Genomic DNA, 16,677 nt, shown 5'->3' with positions numbered 1-16,677 from the left:
TATGCATTAACGCAGTCTTTTGTGATGCACTCAAACATGACCGTCAACGTAAATGCTTAAAGAAGTTGATACTAGCAGGTGCGCCGTGTGCCAAATTGACTTGCTATCATAATGACAGATGCATTAGTAAAACAAATGATAAATCCTCACTTAAATTGTACTACATACCGATTAGCATAATGTAAAAGCACAGCTGTCACGAAAAACACTACCTTTAAAAGCTTAGTGTCTGTAAGAGGTAAAAACAAACAAACAATAGGCTACTTTTATTTAGCAAAGGATGCATTAAAAAGACATTTTTATAAACTATTAAGAAATTAGGCTATTTTAGAGAGTTCTCACCAGCAAGCCAATATTTAGGCCAACCTGTTCAAATAAATAAATATTGAAATAAGCCCTTTATGCTTACCAAGGATGCATTTATTCGATCAAAGTAAAAACTTTTTAAATATTAACACAATATTAAATAACTGTTTTCTATTTAAATATGTTTTAAAATGTATTGTGATGCAAAGCTGAATTTTCAGCATCATTAATCCAGTCAGAAATCATTCCCATATGCTGATTTGCTGCACAACTACCATTTCCTATTCTCTATAATGTTTGCTGCTTCATATTTTTGCTGAAATCGTGATCCTTTTTTTTCAAGATTGTTTGATGAATAGGAATATTTTGTAATATTATAAATGCCTTAATGTCAATTTGATCAATTTTAATGCATCACTACTAAATAAATGTACTGATTCCTTATGTAATGCTTTGCCAGTTACAGTATTATGCATGCAGTATTAATCAGAGAAACTGATTATTTTAAGAAATTATGCAAATGTCATTAAAACATCCATGCGTAGAAACATATACTTTTTATTCATATTTTTCAGTTTATAGCATTTAAAGCATGAGAAAATATAACTAGAAAAGTCAAATTAATATCTAATACATATTAGACACTTGAAGAAAAACTGTCAGTCTATCTGTTACACACGTATGAAGGATGCGCTTTCTGTAACCCCATCGCTCTGATGGAAACAACACCTCGAATGAATAGCAACATGGGGTTTGGTGACAAAAAGTTAGGCAGTGTCTGTTTTTTTTTCTTTTCTTTTCCTGCACTTTAAAGTACTGACATATTGCACCCTCTTACATAATATATGCATCTAGCAGGTGCATTTTAAACATTGATTACAGTGTGCTATTGGGCACCAGTCAAAAGGTGACCTTGTATCCCTGAATCAGCAGGGGAAAAATGACAGCTCGCTGTTTGTCTGCCTATGGAGGGTGAAATGAGAAGGATAAACTCTCTATAACAACACAGCTGTACCTATGAATTAGTTTTGCATCTGGTGACCAGTGGATTACGGGGTCCCATCTGTTCATAAAGACAATATGGATATAAAAAAAATACAAAATACAAAATATCAAAAATCCAGTGCAAATTATGGGATTTATAAGAAGCCATAAATGAAAGCAAACACAAGGAAATGTGGTTTTTGAGCATCCCAGAGTGTCCTCACCTCCCAATAGAAATGCAATATAAAAGCGTTTATATAATATTCTAATGAGGAATTTTGAATGACCTCATGTAAAGCAGAAGGGAAAGAGGGAGGGACGGACTGACCAGCCTGAGAGGAGGATCGGATGTACATGAGAGAGGTGAACGAGTGCGAGGGCTTTTGTGATGTGTGTATTATGATATAGGATGGGAGGGATGTGACAGCAAAGCATTTATTACTTAATTTGCCTTTTACAAGGGCGTCACAAATGTCTGAGGGCTGGCCCATACACACACACACACACACACACACACACACAAGTCAAACAGATATAAATAGTACAGGTTAATTAGTTAGGTAAGTAATTTGAGACAGGGCCTGGCAGTTAGAATTTGATCCACAGACAGGTAACTCAAGAATTACCCATTGTCACTGCCTTCAGATCTATATAAATCGCACCTGGACAGACTCGCAGTCACCACTCAGCCTTACTTCTGTTGACTCGCCTGCCGGGAGAACTTCACTGAGGTAAGTGTCTGCTCTTTGCCAGCGAATCAGCAAATCTCTTTTTGTGTTTAGCAGCATATTGCATACTGCTTTAGGTTTGTTTTATGAGAATTATCCTCAAGTTGTATGCATTTAATAATGAAAACTGCTCCAATGCTGCATGTAAATAAATCCTTTTATTAAAAATAGCATTCAAACACATGCATATACACATTTTATACTGAAAAGTGCATTGAAAAAGCATGCATATAAAAGTTTTATTTGATAAAAATGCATTTGAATATATATATATCAATGCCAGAAACTTAGTTGAACTTGTGTCAGTCTGTATCTTTAGTCGATTTTTATTTATTTGTTTTGTTAAATTTTTTAACCAAGCAAGATTATAAATGTAGCCCAGCCTGGTTTGTGAATTAAAATGAACTGTATATAATATTATGTTACATATGGCTGCTGCTTGTAAAAATCAATGAATTATTTAAAAGTGTTCTTCTTTTTTTTCTTCTCCAGGACCATGTCACTCACATCTATCCTTTCCGCTGATGCCATCGACGGTGCACTCAAGGACTGTCAAGGTAGGAGACATGACCATAATTATAACATGATCATGAGGTAAGGATCCTGGACATAGTAGACAGGTGTTTTGAAAGAGGTGTAAAGGAGGCGATTTATGTGAAGGTTGAACGTCGCTCACTGAAAAGAGGAGGGGGTTTAAGACATCATCTGTCCGATGCATATAATGCTGTTTTAGAAACTATGCCACGGCGCTGTATGGCGAGATCTAGGGGCTTCACTGCAAGATGAGGAGGGAGACCACTGTAAGCAGCGGAGAATACCATCAGATCTGACAAACATACCATGTGGACAACTTGGTAGTCATGTGACTTCTACATGTTTGCAGGTCATGTGATTTTACAACTGAAGATGGTGTTTGGAAGAGCACTGAAACATCTTGCCGTTTGTTTTTATGTAGTCCAGTGGTTTTAAATAAATAGTTTGCTTGGAACAGGGTATAGGAGACAGAGACACTGTTTCTTCGGTATCAGCAGCGTGTTTGTGCCTTATCAACAGATTAGGAATTGAAGCTTTGAAGTTTTTGTGAACGTCTGACTTCAGCTGCTCCTTATATGGCAGGGACAGATCTCACAGTCACTTACCATGTTTTTAATTGGATGTTTCATTGGTCTTCTTCCAGCTCCTGACTCCTTCAACCCCAAAAAGTTCTTCCAGCTGTGTGGTCTGACAAAGAAAAGCCCCCAGGAAGTGAAGAATGTCTTTAACATCTTGGACAACGATGCCAGCGGCTTCATCGAGGAGGAAGAACTCAAGTAGGAACTTTCACACGAGTCTACATATAAACCAGATAATTGACAGGATCAATGCAAGAACAACAGATTTCAGCCCTTTATCTTACTGGGCTGGCTTTCCAAGCACATGAATTCTGAAGTATTCAAAAACAGACATAGATTACCTAGCTGCAGCCTTTTAATTAAGAAAGACGCTTTATCCTCCTGCTTTGAATACATCCTGTCTCTGTCTGCATATTGATATTTTAAGCATTTACTTCCCGGACAGGAGGACTGTCTGATATGGGGCAAGAGATGATGCTCTTTCTGATGTCCTTCCAGGTTTTTCTTGCAGCGGTTCTCACCTGGAGCTCGTGTACTGACCGATAAAGAGACAAAGGGTTTCTTATCGGCTGCTGACGATGACAGCGATGGCAAGATTGGAGTAGATGGTAATCATGGCTTTTATATAATATTTCCATCATTCATAATTAACACACAGTTGATCCAGACAGTTTTGCGATTGTTTCCATTTGATTTCTATTCATATGAACACAAGTGCACGTGCAATTTAAATATCCACATCATGCTTACATTATATTGTCATATATAAAAAGGAACTGCGGTATATGATTGTACGTCGTTTATTTGAGCATCTAGAGCCAGGTTTACAGCTCACATGAATTGTGTCTGTGATCTCTTGCAGAATTCCAGGCGATGGTTCTGTCCTGAATGATCAGTACACATCTCTCCCCTCTCCTGTACTCAGATTTCATTTCAATTCAGCAGTCCCGCCACTCGATACACAGGTGTTTTTGCTCCCGGGGACCCCCTGGTCAAAAGAGTCCACACAAGGCAGACGCATACTGTACACACTGCAGTTTTTATTTGATTTTTGAATAATGTAGAGGGGCACTGACCAAACGTAAAACTACCTGAAAATTATTATTGAAGTGAATAAATAAATGGCTCAAAATATTTCAAATGTTGTCTGTGTTATTTTCAATCTGGTTGTAAAATACTGAAGAGGTGAACACAGGTCCTGAAATACAGTAGCACTTCACGGAAACATGGAATGCATGAATAAAAAGGTTTGATGAATGTCTTCAGGAAATAAAACGTCACAATAAAGAGGACTTTGTGTAGATAAACATGATAAAGCCACTTTGGACAAAAGTGTCAGCTACAATGAAATTGAAAATGACATTTTTTAATGTCACAAATTGAAATGTGACACAAAATTCTCATTCACAGAGAAACAATGACATTTCCGATCGCAATATCCAAATGTGCATAAGATTAGAATAAAATTGTATATTAATCAAATGATTAATTATTCATCAAAAACAAACAAGACTTACATGCAATAAATAATTAGTGAAAATAATACTAATAATTCTATTATAATTTCAGAGTTTTGAAAATTTATTTTATCTTATATATTAATAATAGATGAACTAAAACAATTAATTAATCACTGCTGAAGAGAGAAATTGTAGTAAAATGATATGCCCACAAAATGAATCCCATTATAAAAGCTTGGCGCTTTGTATTGATAATATCGGGTTTACCATAACGTGCGTCATTCAATATGAATAAACAATGCACGAAGACAATGCGTGAACAAATATTATTAGGATAACTATGGCTGCTGTCAATCATTATTTAGCACGCACATTTTTGCCCATAAAATGTACACGCACAGATTTGCCATAAATCTAACCAGTTTACTTAATACACTGAACATCTTCCAGTTTCCACTGTCTCTCTTAAACACGCATTTACTAATGTATTATAGCAATGTATAACGCTACTGTGGTATTGGTTTGTGCTGCATCCTAGAAAAGTGAAAAAATCAACTGGCATTTCATCTTGAAGCTGATGGAGTATTTGGGTTGATGTGGCATAGGGGTTAAACTTTCAAGGAACTGATCCTTAATTGCTGCAAGTTGCTAGTTTAAAAGTGTCTGCTACACGACTGCTTAACAATTGTTGGCCTCTAACCCATGTTTAGTTCGTTATGGTCGTCCTTCCAGTTGCGATCAATCGGTGGTGGAGATTTCTCGCCTACCTACTGTAATTCAGCCTCTCTGTATGGATGCATTTTCTACACAAATGCATGTTTCCAAACAGTCAGCTCACTGTAGACTATAATAGCTGAGAATTACACAACAGGACCTAGAATTAGAGCGAGCATGTTGACAACTAGACACCACACCCTGACATTAGCAGCCTGTGTATTAGTGCAATTCTGCTTCACGTACATGCACTGTAAAATATTGCCAGGATTTTACCAGAAACAGTAACGGAAGTTTCTTACATTAAAATACTGTACTAAATTTTGCTTGGTCGTTTTTGTCTTAACTCAACTCAAGTGGTGTTTAAGAGAGAAAATTACATTGTCTCCAGAGATTTCACAGTAAAACCCAGAGGATATAGTGTTTTACTGTGACAACCATTTGGTAAATTGTCAATATTTTCAACTGTAAACCTACAGCCCAATGTACCATGTTAATATTAAGGAATTGTGTTTTAGGGTTGAAGGAAATGGAATATGGTGCAATATCATGCACCTTACACCACTAAAATGTGGGCTATCTCAGGAGATTTCATTAAAATTTACATCAGCTGTTCCAGTGAAGTTTAAAGGGACAGTTCAGTAACTTTCCACATCACTCTTGTCATCCTCCTCCATGATAGCATAAACAAAGGCCATTTTTAGACTGCATACAATTTTGGACTGATATAATTAATGTAAAAGTTCTAAATTAAATACACTTTATCTATACGTGTTTACTAGTTATGGTTCATGAATAAGCCTGACATGATTATGAACATATAATAAATGAATGAGTGAATGAATGGAGAGAGAATGAAAAACAAACGAAAACGACTTACAGCGGCTTTCGAGCAGTAAATGAGGTGCATGTGGCACTGCTGGGATATATGGGCTGGAAAAGTCATAGATCCCACTATTCAGGGATACAATATAGATCATGACCCCTAAATGGTCAGAAAGCATGACTTGTAAACAGGAAGGAAATCGGAGATGTCAGGTCCAGGCTGACTCTTTGGGCAGTAGAGTGGGATCATGTGACAAGGGCGGGTGAGCGGGACAGCTGTGACTATGCAGTATTATTAGGCATACTGTACAGTCTCAAGCTGCAGAGGGAGAAACAGAGGAAAAACACAATCAAGGCAAAAAGCTATTTTTATGGTTTTCACAAATTACTGAATGTGTTGCTGCTAATTTTAGCATGTTTAGCCAGCACGCTAAACAGTTATACTTGTAATGAACTGTCTATGTTTTACAATGTGGTTACCTCACTCATTAAACATATAATATAAAATGACATATAATAGTGCAGAACTATGCAAAATGAGAGGCACCTACAGATTTAGTAGATAGAGGTAATATGCTTTTTTATGTGCATATTACCTTTAAATTCTGGGTATGATTTTTATGGTGTGGGTCAATTTGACCCTTTGGATTCGGAATAATTCACTATGAAAGAAAAAAAATAAATAAGCTGTTTTCCCACAAAAGCAGTTGTGAAGCCTCTCCTCCATTGACATCCATTCAAAAAAACATCTTCTAGTCTCCTGGAGCATTATGTTTTTTTTTGTATTTTTTGCTAACCTTGGTATAGCTATCCACTGTAATTGTGACAGAGATATATTTACGACAGTGAATTAAAGGTACGGCTGGCGATGTCGGAAAGGCTGGCAATAGCAAGCAAGCTTTGAAAGCAAGAGATCCCACCCTCCCTGCAAAATCACTCTCCGATGTCACGCCTGGAGGATTGAATGGAGCGCTATCAGATTACCGCATCGCTCATTCGCCGCTGAGAAAACATTACAGTACAAAGCGCATAATACAACAATAATAACATCTTTCATACTCTGCAATAGCGTAATGAACGTGCTGATGACGTATTATGTCTGTGTGAACAGTGTGCACGGAGGTGTGCTAATACATAGGCTACGTTGACAGGAAGGTAGGACAGCCTATCATAGCGCAGGCTATTGGACCGAGAAATATGATTGGACAAAGATTTTATGGTCCTACACCTTCCACAGTATATAAATAAAATTTCAATACATTTGGACCACTTAGATTTTTATCGGCATGTGACGAGACTTTCAACAGCATAACAAATAATGTTTTTGAACCAAATCACCTACCCTGCCTTTAACTGTTGGGGGCTTTAAAGTAGCAAAACTAGACAAAACATACTGTTCCTTTAACATGCATGAACTTCTACAAATGTACGCCATCAACACAGTGTAAAGTTCTTCTGATAAAAACATCTGCCAAATGCGTTAATGTAAATACCCTTAGGGGGGGCGGTTTACACTACCCCATTTTCAACTATAAACATACAATTTTTTATGTGTTTTAGCCGTTTATTTACACGACAATGGCATTTTGTGGGCCTTAAAACACAATTTTTTGAAAAAGGGTTTCAAATGGCACGTTTTTGCAAATTATACCATTATCGTCTCTGTGTAAACTTCAAAAACACGAATTAGTGAAAATGGTGGCGTCATGTGCGTAGGTATTGCATGTTCAGTCTATAGATATGTGCGCAGGCATGTAGTGTTTCTTTAATAAGTGACATGTATGGTGTTTTTAGTCACTTTCGCAGAACTGCAGATGTATGCGAAAATTTTCAAAGACACAAACGAAAAACATTTCCATTTTCAGTACATGACTGTCATGTAAACGTACCCTTAGAGAGGGTAGGTGAGAAAATCACATATCAAATTATTTTTGGTTTTGTGCAGCTGCCTCTAAGTATGAAATATGTCATAACATCATAATCATAACAAAAACTGTGCATGCACATTCACACACAAAATAAGAAAAAGTCGCAAAATAAGAAGAAAATCATACTTTACCAGTATTTCCGACATCTCAAAAATCACTTCGGGTCAAATTTGACCCGCAACATAATACAAGGCTTAAAAGGAACAATGGCAGAAATTGTCACAGATAATTGTTGAGTGTCACATGTCTGGACTGTCTGTGTTGTGTTTTCACCCTGTGTCAGTTCCTGTTTTTCCTTTTTTGGTCATGTTCCTGTTCTGGTTGTCTCATCATTAGTTGATTCCCGCACCTGTCTGCCCCTGGTTATCCTGAGTTTATAAGCCCCAGTCTGTTCAGCTCATGCTTGTCGGGTCTACTTGTTGAATTGGCCTGTGCCACTCATTTGGATTATTAAAGACTCTCGGTTTGTGAATTCTCCTCATTCCATCCCGTGAGCAAAGTGTGACATTGAGATTTGTCTTCCGATATCATTTTGGCACCCCTAGCACATTTATTCAAATATCATCTATTTTAAACACTATTTTATACAAAACAGTTTTTGGTATTCTTGTGTTATACTATACTGTACTATAAATGTGTCACTTATCATCTCATTTTCACTGTAAAGCCAGCTACCGTTATTAAGGTTTACGGTATAAATGTCAAGTCCACATTTTAAACAGTCATGCAGCTTTTCGCCTCTGTTCTAGCTCAGTCTAATGCATAATTAACCAATGTCACCTCAGTTCAGTGCGACTATAATGCACATTTAATGATAATCCCATGTAATTAATTTAAGATACTGTAAACAGTATCAAATGCATTTTATCAATAGATGTGGCCTGAGCACTTGACATCTCAGTCATGCATGGGGCCATGAAGAAACCTCAAAGAGGTGAGATCGGATGCCCTGGATTTGAGTCGGCGGCGTACCCTGGGAGGGATTATGATCTGAAACTCGACCAGGGCTTCCTAGCAAGATTTGATGAGCATGTCTAATCGTAGCAGTAAAAGAATGATGTAAATAAGTAATGCTGGCCAAATTTATTTTGTCCTGCTGTGACAATTAACTGGTCTGGTGGGGTGACGGCCGAAGATAGTTCCAGCGTCTTGTGCCTGCTGTCTCTCGGCTGGTCAATAATTGATGCACCTCGCTTCATTGTCACCAAAAACTCATAGCAAGGAAGGAGTGTCAGGGTCGTCTTACTTATTAAAGGTCTGAATCTTTAATGGGCACCCCATCCTCCGTGATAACACACCGTTAGCGGCGATTTCACAGCTCCAGGGTGTTTGTTTCAGCTAGATGGTGTATGAAGGATGAAAAACAGTAATTACAGATTCGGATAAAGGGGATTAACTGCTGCAGGCCGTGTTATTATTCAGATCTGATTCGATTTGGGCTCTCCTGAGTCCTGAAAAGCATGAGCGTCGTGAAAGTTTTAAGTGCTGGGGAAGATAAAGGTTGAGTGGATTCTGCATGCCACGGATCATGCATTATGCAGCGTGGGCTTCTGGCCAGCGAGTCAGCTGCTATTGTTTAATGTCTGCATAGGGTTACATGCTGGCACTTATGCATTATGAGAAATCTCAGCCAAGGTTAAGAATGACATCAGCTCTGATACAGGTCAGTCCTCTAATGCAGGACATTATGGGTGTCTTCATTCAAAATATAGAAATCATAAGACTTGTATCATTAACATCATGAACTAAGTAAACACAAATAATTTTACTACTTTGGCTTGAGCTGATGTTACCAACATGAAAAACAGGCAATTTAATAGTTTCTTTATTTCTTTAAATGTTTCAAACAAAACGTATAATTTTTTTTTTTTTTATAATTTTCAGTTTCGATTTTGCTCTGTCCTTAATTTCACTTTTCATTTTGTTAGTCTTTTATAAAATCCCTTCGTGTATCAAAGGAAAGTTCCTTATGACATTATCGAGGAAGTGACCTCATTTTTAGTGGGAAAACAACAGCATGGTCATTAGTAAGTACTGGTTTTGATGAATTCTGTGATTTTTGTGAAGTTTTGTGAGTTGGTTTGTGTCACTAAAAACATTGTCAATTTTAATATTACAGAAATCTGTATAGTAATTCAAAAGATTATTAAACTTCCTCATATTGTCAGCAGATAGACACAGAGGTAAGTGCAATACAATCAACAGGTTTGAGTAGTAGCAGAGGGGAATGAGAGGAGCAGAATGTCCAGGTAAGCAGGCAGGGAACGGGAATGTCTCTAGGGGCTTATCTGAGGGTGAATGTCCTTTTTCCTTTTCCAGGGGATCCGGAGGTAACAGCGGAGCATGGAGCAGTGGAGAACAGGGATAGGAACACTGGAGCAACTGGTAGGTAGACAAAAGGTAAGTGGGTCAGATTAGTCAACATGGAAAGTTTGAGACCACACAGTGGCTGTGTCCAAATTCAGGGTCTGCATCCTCCTTAGGATCCTTCCTACCCGGTTGAAGGAGGAGGGATCCTCCGACGTCCGCAAAACCCGGAAGTCTGTGTTTGTGAATTTGGACAGCCTACCCTTCTTTCAGTTCCCTCCCTTACCCGTTGCTCATATCCTGTCGCCTAGCAACCGTGACAGCGCCAAGCAAGAAGCGGGAAAATGGACAAACAAAGAGTTATTCTCCTCCACGGGAAAGCCGTGGCCTAATGGTTAGAGAGTCTGACTTGTAATCCAAAGGTTGCGGGTTCGAGTCCCCGGCCGGCAGGATTTGTAGGTGGGGGGAGTGAATGTACAGCGCTCTCTCCACCCTCAATACCACGACTGAGGTGCCCTTGAGCAAGGCACCGAAACCCCCAACTGCTCCCCGGGCGCCGCAGCATAAATGGCTGCCCACTGCTCCGGGTGTATGTTCACGGTGTGTGTGTGTTCACTGCTGTGTGTGTGCACGTTGGATGGGTTAAATGCAGAGCACGAATTCCGAGTATGGGTAACCATACTTGGCTGAATGTCACTTCACTCATTTTAATTCTTTTGGAAGAAATAAAGCAATTAAATAAATTAAATACTTTCTTTGCTCGTTGTCGGAGAGTTTTTTATATCAGACTACAAGACAGTCACATCCAGGTAAGCCATTATAGCCTATTTTTATTTGTTTTTAAGTATTCTACTAATTTCTCCTACAAATTCATTGAGCCGAAGCATAAACTTTAGCTTGTTTTGTCAGAGAAACTCCTCTCCCACTCCGCTACCGCTCGCTTCGTCCGCCATTACGCTCTGCCGAAAAGAATTATGGGATAGGTAGGACGGGAAAGGATCCACCACACCCATCCTTCCAATTCGGGGAAAAGGAGGACGTATTTGTGGGCCGCATTTGAAGGATCCTACGAATTTGGACAGCCTTCGTCGCGGCGCTGTGACGTAACATCCTTCAAATGAGTACTCCGAAGGATGCAGACCCTGAATTTGGACACAGCCAGTGAATGAACGGGAGGAGTGCAGGGATATAGTGCTGACAGGTGGCGGTGATCAGAAATCAGGGGATTGGGATCTGGTGAGTGTCGTTGGTGGAGACTGCGGTGACTCTCTGACATATATGAGCTACCCTTATGAAAAAAGAAGTGTGCTTAATTGTGTTAAATGTGCACTTGTAGTGTACTTCATCTTAAAAGTATTTTTAAAATCTGTCCTTGCAGATAAAATAATATTAATAAAATATAAGGACACTTAAGTGAACTTAAAGAGAGACACTTTCATGACTGTTTTCTAAACACACTTAGGTACAGTTATAAAAAGTGCCCTTTGAAATAATGTCGAATTAAAAGTTTTTAAATTATTTTAACTAAAGCACAAGTTCTGATTGCAACTTGTGTGGTAATCACACACAAATGTTTAATTATAAATTACATTCAAATACATGACACACAAGTTTTAATAGAAATGACATTAAAGTATATTTTAGTTCATCATAAATGCTTGTCAGTACATTTAGCTGTACACTTATAAAAATGTACTTAAGTCCATACTTAAGTGGGCCAAAAAAGCTTTTAAGGGTAAAAAAAAAAGAAAATTAAGCTTTCTGTTCATTTTCTTGCCATTGACTAAATAAAGAGTGTTGGTTCCTGGGCCTTTATAGAAATACTAGATTATAAAAATAAGTTAACACTTTATTTTAAGGTGTGCTTGTTCCATATGTCACATGTACTATTATAATAACAATACATTATACATAATTACATGCAAGTAACCCTAAACCAAACCCTAATATATGTAGTTAATTATATTACTCAGTACCTAAAAGTATAATTACACTGTAAAATAAAGTGTAACCAAAAAAATACTTCCTTGAAATACAACACAATACAGTATAAGCTTAAAAGTTACTACACTTTTAAAAATAAAGGTTCCCAAAGAAGGTTTTTGAAGGTTCCCCAAAGAACCTTACAGTGAACAGTTCTTAAAAGAACCTTTTTTTTTGCTTAGTGTGAAGAAACTGTCAGTAATCTAAAGAACAATCATCCACTATAAAGAATCTTTTGTAGAATGTATAAGTTCCATAAATGTTAAAGATTCTTCATGAAACCATCAATGCCAATAAAGAACCTTCATTTTTGAGAGTGTATGTAACAGGAATGCATACAGCTCAAGGGTTTTGGCTTTACACATTGATCTTTGCATCATAGAAATGCAGATGTCCGATTACTTCAAAATGACGTCTCCATATTATAGGGCTAGATCAACAGCAGATCATCAGTACATAACATTTGTTTGGATTTGCCCGCCTTTGCAAAAGCAAATACATGCAAAGTGACCTATTGTCTGAGGAGCCGTAAGGGTTTTCAAAAACACGTCAAGCATTTGAGCCATGAGGTATTGTCAGTCCTGTGTTTAGAGTTTCCCTTGTGAAAAATAAGCTTACTTTTAAAATGTACAGAAATAATATACTTTAAAATAATATATAAGTGTGAACTGAAAGTTATGTTTTTGAACACGTAAACTGCATGTTATTTACCGTTAAATTAAAATGTATTATATAGTTTAAATGTATAATAAATGTAATTTGAGTAATTTCATAATTAAGAATATGAAGTGCACTACCACATTTTTAAGCATGGTTATTTTTCACAAGGGTTTTATTGGTTCATTTGTCCTTTAATTTTATTCACATTTCACATGGAATTGATTTGTTTTTCAGATCTTTTGACTTTCCACAATGACATTTTGCAAGTGATGAAATCGTATTCTTTAATTCAAACAGTGTAGTCAATGTGTCCGCATGTTCACTGCTATAGAAATGATTTAATTTGTTTATTCGCATTTGTACAAAAAACTGAATTGCCAATAAGTCTTTCTCATTTTTTCCATCTGAACTTCCTCTTGCTCGACCTGTTGGTTGTGGCAGTCCCAGGTCACCCATTCATGTTCTTAAGGCATTCAAATGTTGAGGAATGCTTCATTTGACAATAAAAGACCATTCAAATGTTGAGGGATACTTCATTTGATAATGAAAACCCTTGTGTTGGCCTTATAGTCATCCGAATGTACACAAGACAGATTACATGTGCCATGAAGATTTAGTGTATAGGCCAGGGGACTTGCAAAGCAGTTGTGACTAAATCGTCCATTCAGTACTGGCCAATATTAAATGCCGCACTCTTAAACTGCTCAACTTTGCATTAACTCGAAACATGTGATCAGTTGCTGCTCTAGGAGTAGTTGTGTTTATCAGAGATGCTTCGCTTGCTGCTGGAGCTCAGGCCCTGTCAAATCCCGACACGAACCAGTCACAGAACCTCACTGAGCTTCGTTTCCCATCCTTGCTCCAGTTTCTACATGATTGCAGGAGTCACTGTTGGGTTCGATTTCGACTTGACGGCCACCAGATCTTCTCATTACCTAACAGGGTTCTACACAACATAGCCATCACATCTCCAGGACCTCAGCGAACAGTGAATTATTAAAGCGTAACAAGCTGTCGGGACACCGAACTCAATTGTGTGTTTTAATTAAATGTCTCCCTCTCTCGCTCCATCTGCTTCCTTTCTGCTGACAGTGAGATGGTGGTGTTTGAGATGCTCCAGTGTTTCCTCTTGAGCAGACGGGGAACTTGGGACATGGAGTGTTTTTATCTGCTCAGTCAGCATGTTGAAGTTTATTATTGCTAATGTTTTTGCAAAACAAATAATCCCTCAAATTGTACAGCTTGATTGTATTGAATGAGCACTTGTGGTGAAGTGTACAAGTTCAGGTTTGAAAGTCTAAAATGATCATTTAATAAAATATTCATGAAATAAAAGGCCACTTAAGTGACTTTAAAGTTTCATGAATAAATTGTATTATACACCTTTAAAATGTGCTCTTTGTAATAATGTCAAGTTAAAGATTGTACTTTATGGTACATATTGTATAATACAATATAAATAACAACATATTAAGATATAATTAAAGTGCAGTTTGATTTGTTTAATAATCTTTTGTCATACTGTAAAGATTGACGTTTATTTTGATGTTGACTAACATACTAAAGCACATGTGAAGTACTTGATTTTCATTTTAACTGTAGTGTGTTATTTGATATTACATTTAAAGGAAATATATTTTAAATACACTAAATTGCAGCTTCATCGTAATCACATATAAACTGAAATACATTTCAATAGAAATTGCATTCTAGTATATTTTATTAGTTTACCACAAACGATTGTTAGTACATTCAGCAGTATTTTAAAGACAATAGAAATAAGTATGGACTTACATACAAAAATGGACTTAAGTCCTACTTAAGTGGGTAAATAAACCACTCTAATATTCAGCTAACTGCATTTAATATACATTTAAACTATAATACAAATAGCATGCAATTAATTGTCTGAAAACATTACATCTAGTTCACACTAAAGTGTATTTTTTTAAGTATATTATTTCAATATGTACTCTTGAACTGTACTCCCCCCAAGGTTAGCATTGCCCTTGCTACTACCCTAACAACCACCTATCAATAAGAAATTCCTTAGCATCACCTTAAAAACCGGTTAGAACATTTAAGCAACAACCACTTTTATAAGCAACCACTTGGCATTACCCTACAAACCACAAAGTAAATTAAAAGCATTCAAACACATTTAGTAACATAGTAGGCTACTTAAAACCACTCAGAATACTTTAATGACACCCTAACAAACACTCCTTAGTAAGCATATAGCAACACCCTGGCAACCACTCACACATTAGCAATAGCATCAACCACATTTGCATTTTGGTAGCAGGTTTTCTTAAATATCTGTACTGTTTTACTTGTAGTAAAAGGCTGGATGGCCAAGTCTGTATGTTGGTGTATATAAATAGTATGAGTCCTTTTAAACACTTGAAATGTTTTTTACTATGTCCTGACCCTGCTGAGGTTAACCTCAACAACTCACACACACGTAAACACAGTTCCTCTTATCACACGCGGCGTGCACACAGCGGGGCAGATCAGCGGCTCAGTAGTAAATGAGCAAACGCAGGGCTTTGGGTGGCAGAACAGATCACAGGTGTGCTGACAGAACACAGCCACTGTCCCAGAGCTGATGAGTGCAGAGAGACAACACACACACACACACACACACACACACACACACACACACACACACACACACACACACACACACTCACACAGACAGATTTACTGCACAATAACATGCACAGCAGGTTGCATGCTTAGGGAGCTAGTCCTACACATGACTGAACACATCCCAGGCACATTATTCCTGTTTATGACTGTAAATCACAGACAGTTGTTTGTGATTACTGGATAAAGATTTTCAGAAATCACTCACAACTTACAAACCAAACATTTTATAGTAAATAAAATATTTTAGAACTGATTATAACTAAAAATGTCATATTAAGGGGAGACACTGCAGGCAAAAACACAGTTTTTTCATGCACCTGTCAAATTTGAGATTTTGGGCTTTTTGGTTTTTCATAAAGTATTTTTTCAGACTAGTGGAAAGAAAACATCCAAAAGACACTGTTAAGTGTTTATTTTATAGCACTTTATCTATTTGTGCCAATAGATTTCAATTACAATACATATTTTTAAAGGCCGTTTTCTCAAAATGAGTTTTCTCTCCTACATTGAGCCATATTTCTCCACTTCAGTTGCACTTACACACACCAAACTTTATTATCTTTATTCCTGTCTATATCCTGAAGGGTTTTACAGAGGGATTTGTTCATATATAATTTGCTTGAATATATACAACATTTTATTCCCCCCAAAATTGTGAAAATGTGTTGTTTTCTGTTTGTTCTAAGTATTTTGGAGTGACAAAATGAGATACCCAAAATTCCCTCTGTAAAAACTTTTGACTCTAATATGTCAATAAAATTAAATAAGAATTTTGAAACCAACTTCATCCAGTGTTTAGATTTTTGTTCTAGAATGTATGCGAATTAGCACATATTTCATTAAATAATGTCTCATTTGCATATTTAACCCTAACATTTTAGAAAGCTTGTAATACAAGAAATGTTTGCAATTATCAATGTAATCAATCAACTAGGAAAGTAAGGTGATAACTATTAGTTTTTTTTTTTACCCTATTCACCTGCATTGTCTCGCCTTAAATAATTGTCATCTTACATTT

General features: G+C 37.1%; 1 protein-coding gene across 1 annotated transcript; it reads left to right on the top strand.

Moving 5' to 3' along the window:
• The first annotated feature begins 1,675 nt into the window (after positions 1 to 1,675).
• Positions 1,676 to 4,268, top strand: LOC306868817 (parvalbumin, thymic CPV3-like). The gene is made up of 5 exons (XM_079415198.1): positions 1,676 to 2,021; positions 2,511 to 2,575; positions 3,196 to 3,328; positions 3,629 to 3,738; positions 3,993 to 4,268. Exons 2-5 carry the CDS (start codon positions 2,515 to 2,517, stop codon positions 4,016 to 4,018), a joined length of 330 nt encoding a protein of 109 aa, XP_079271324.1. The 5' UTR covers positions 1,676 to 2,021; positions 2,511 to 2,514; the 3' UTR covers positions 4,019 to 4,268.
• The last annotated feature ends 12,409 nt before the right edge of the window (positions 4,269 to 16,677 follow it).

The sequence above is a fragment of the Barbus barbus genome, assembly GCF_936440315.1.
Source record: "Barbus barbus genome assembly, chromosome: 4".
Lineage (NCBI taxonomy): Eukaryota > Metazoa > Chordata > Actinopteri > Cypriniformes > Cyprinidae > Barbus > Barbus barbus.
The sequence above is the reverse complement of the archived record's forward strand: the minus strand, read 5'-3'. Positions and strand labels throughout refer to the sequence as shown.

Excerpts from the sequence above, each read along its gene's own strand:
- LOC306868817 (XM_079415198.1), top strand. The coding sequence starts at position 2,515 with ATGTCACTCACATCTATCCTTTCCGCTGATGCCATCGACGGTGCACTC. Across the intron at positions 2,576-3,195 it reads TGCACTCAAGGACTGTCAAG|CTCCTGACTCCTTCAACCCC; the intron begins GTAGGAGACATG and ends GTCTTCTTCCAG. Across the intron at positions 3,329-3,628 it reads ATCGAGGAGGAAGAACTCAA|GTTTTTCTTGCAGCGGTTCT; the intron begins GTAGGAACTTTC and ends ATGTCCTTCCAG.